The sequence below is a fragment of the Formica exsecta genome, unplaced genomic scaffold, assembly GCF_003651465.1.
Source record: "Formica exsecta isolate Colony F162 unplaced genomic scaffold, ASM365146v1 scaffold591, whole genome shotgun sequence".
Lineage (NCBI taxonomy): Eukaryota > Metazoa > Arthropoda > Insecta > Hymenoptera > Formicidae > Formica > Formica exsecta.
In genome coordinates this window covers 1,311,342-1,313,005 of record NW_021853185.1, presented here as the reverse complement: position 1 = coordinate 1,313,005, position 1,664 = coordinate 1,311,342, and the positions used below count along the sequence as shown (strand labels likewise).

General features: G+C 31.4%; 1 protein-coding gene across 4 annotated transcripts in view; it reads right to left on the bottom strand.

Annotated features, from left to right (window-relative positions):
* LOC115242399 (abhydrolase domain-containing protein 2) overlaps nucleotides 1-1,664 on the bottom strand; it is a 16,580-nt gene that overhangs the window by 11,828 nt on the left and 3,088 nt on the right. The window contains exon 1 of one of the 4 annotated variants that reach the window (XM_029818662.1): nucleotides 524-543. The exons of the other annotated variants lie outside the window; for them this stretch is intronic. Within the exon in view, the coding sequence (XP_029674522.1) occupies nucleotides 524-528 (5 nt within the window). The 5' untranslated portion in view covers nucleotides 529-543. Of the gene's footprint in view, nucleotides 1-523; nucleotides 544-1,664 lie in introns of those variants that run through there. 4 annotated transcript variants of the gene reach the window in all.

The window sequence follows — 1,664 nt, the reverse complement described above, 5'->3', positions numbered from 1 at the left end:
AGCAGGAATTGCTTCACTTCGCTTTCACGTGATTGTTAATTGATAGAAGTAAACGCATATAATGTCTAATGGCGAAATAAATAGCTGACTAAAATTATTAATATCAGTAAAAATGCCTTGACGATGCAATATTCAACGCTTATCATCTTGTTCAACGACTTAATCCGCATTGCATTAATGGTAAAGTACAGTTTCGCGATGAATCGCGTTTTTATTCGTCGTCGTCGCGACTTTTCACAAAGTGAAATTCTGTGGAATTATGTTTTGTCAAAGTGTCTTGAAAACTATGCTGGAACACGATAGATTTCGTTCATACGTGCTGGAACGAAAATTTTTCGCATACTTGCTGCTGATAATATTCGCAAAACCGACTGATGTGAGTCATTCTTTGTATCCGAAATAACGGAACAATGAGATCAATGAAAGCAACGTATGTATTATAAACCGCCTAAAACTGGACACGATTCTATTATTATTATATAATTCTATTATTATTATATGATTCTATTATTGTTTCGCTTACATCATCTGCGATCGGAGACATAATCTGACTGGGCAGTAGAGAAAGATCTATATGACACATACACTGCGAATGATACGGTTCGTGTCTTAATTTATTCATTTTTCTCACACATACGCAAATACGCCGTCATAAAAGATTAGCAGACACATGCCATTCTTTCGACACAGAAGTGGGGAAGTGCTGATTTAAATGCTGATCTCATAAATAAAACAGAACACAGCGTAACACAGTACACTATGCAATTCAATTAGAATGAGAGTACTAATTTTTTTCTACGACAAAATTCAAATGTTTGTTCAATGTCCACGACAATCCCAAAAAATTTATCGTTTTTGTCCTATATTTTTTATTTTCAAGCGACTATTATTTTACAAAGTTTTACCAAAAAGTTTCCGCGAATATAGTTGCGAATAATTAGTTTGACTGTCTATATAATTGACAAAGAGAAATTATTTTTTGTGCCACTTTGAGTTAAAAGATACAATAAATAAAAAAAATTATTTAACAAGCCAACTTTATTCTCTTCATCTTTGTCAATGGGAAGGCATTTTAACGTAAAATTATTCTCAATTTCTTTTTTGTATTGAATTGATGAACTCTACTTGTTTTCTTCCTATAAATGCATTATCTGCACATTCTTTTTATCAATTCTGTGCAGTTAAGATACGGAACGACATTCAGATAATTATTAACCTCCGTTATGTGAATATACTTTAACTTTAGTAATGATTCACGAATTGCGGAAATGATAAATTTATCATATTTTTTTTATATTTATTTAATAAACGTTATTTGCACAGTAGCTTAAGAACAGAGTTTATGATAATGAAAGTGTTTACCGCCATTATCTACAAAATTATGCTTTGCTACGTTATATTTTGACTACTGTAACCGCATATCATTCTCTATAACGATCGCCTTGACTAGTTTGTTGTTTGCGGACAAAAACCTATAACAAAAACCTATTACCCTAAACATTCGTAATTTTGCAAAAAAACATCCATTATACTCATTCAAGAGCATTCACAATACCGGTAAGAGAGCAATTGTTGCAGCCTTCATATGTTATATAAACCATCAAATAAAAAAACAGCTCGAACTTTTTATTGATGTCACTAATTATATATTATATATTAATAAT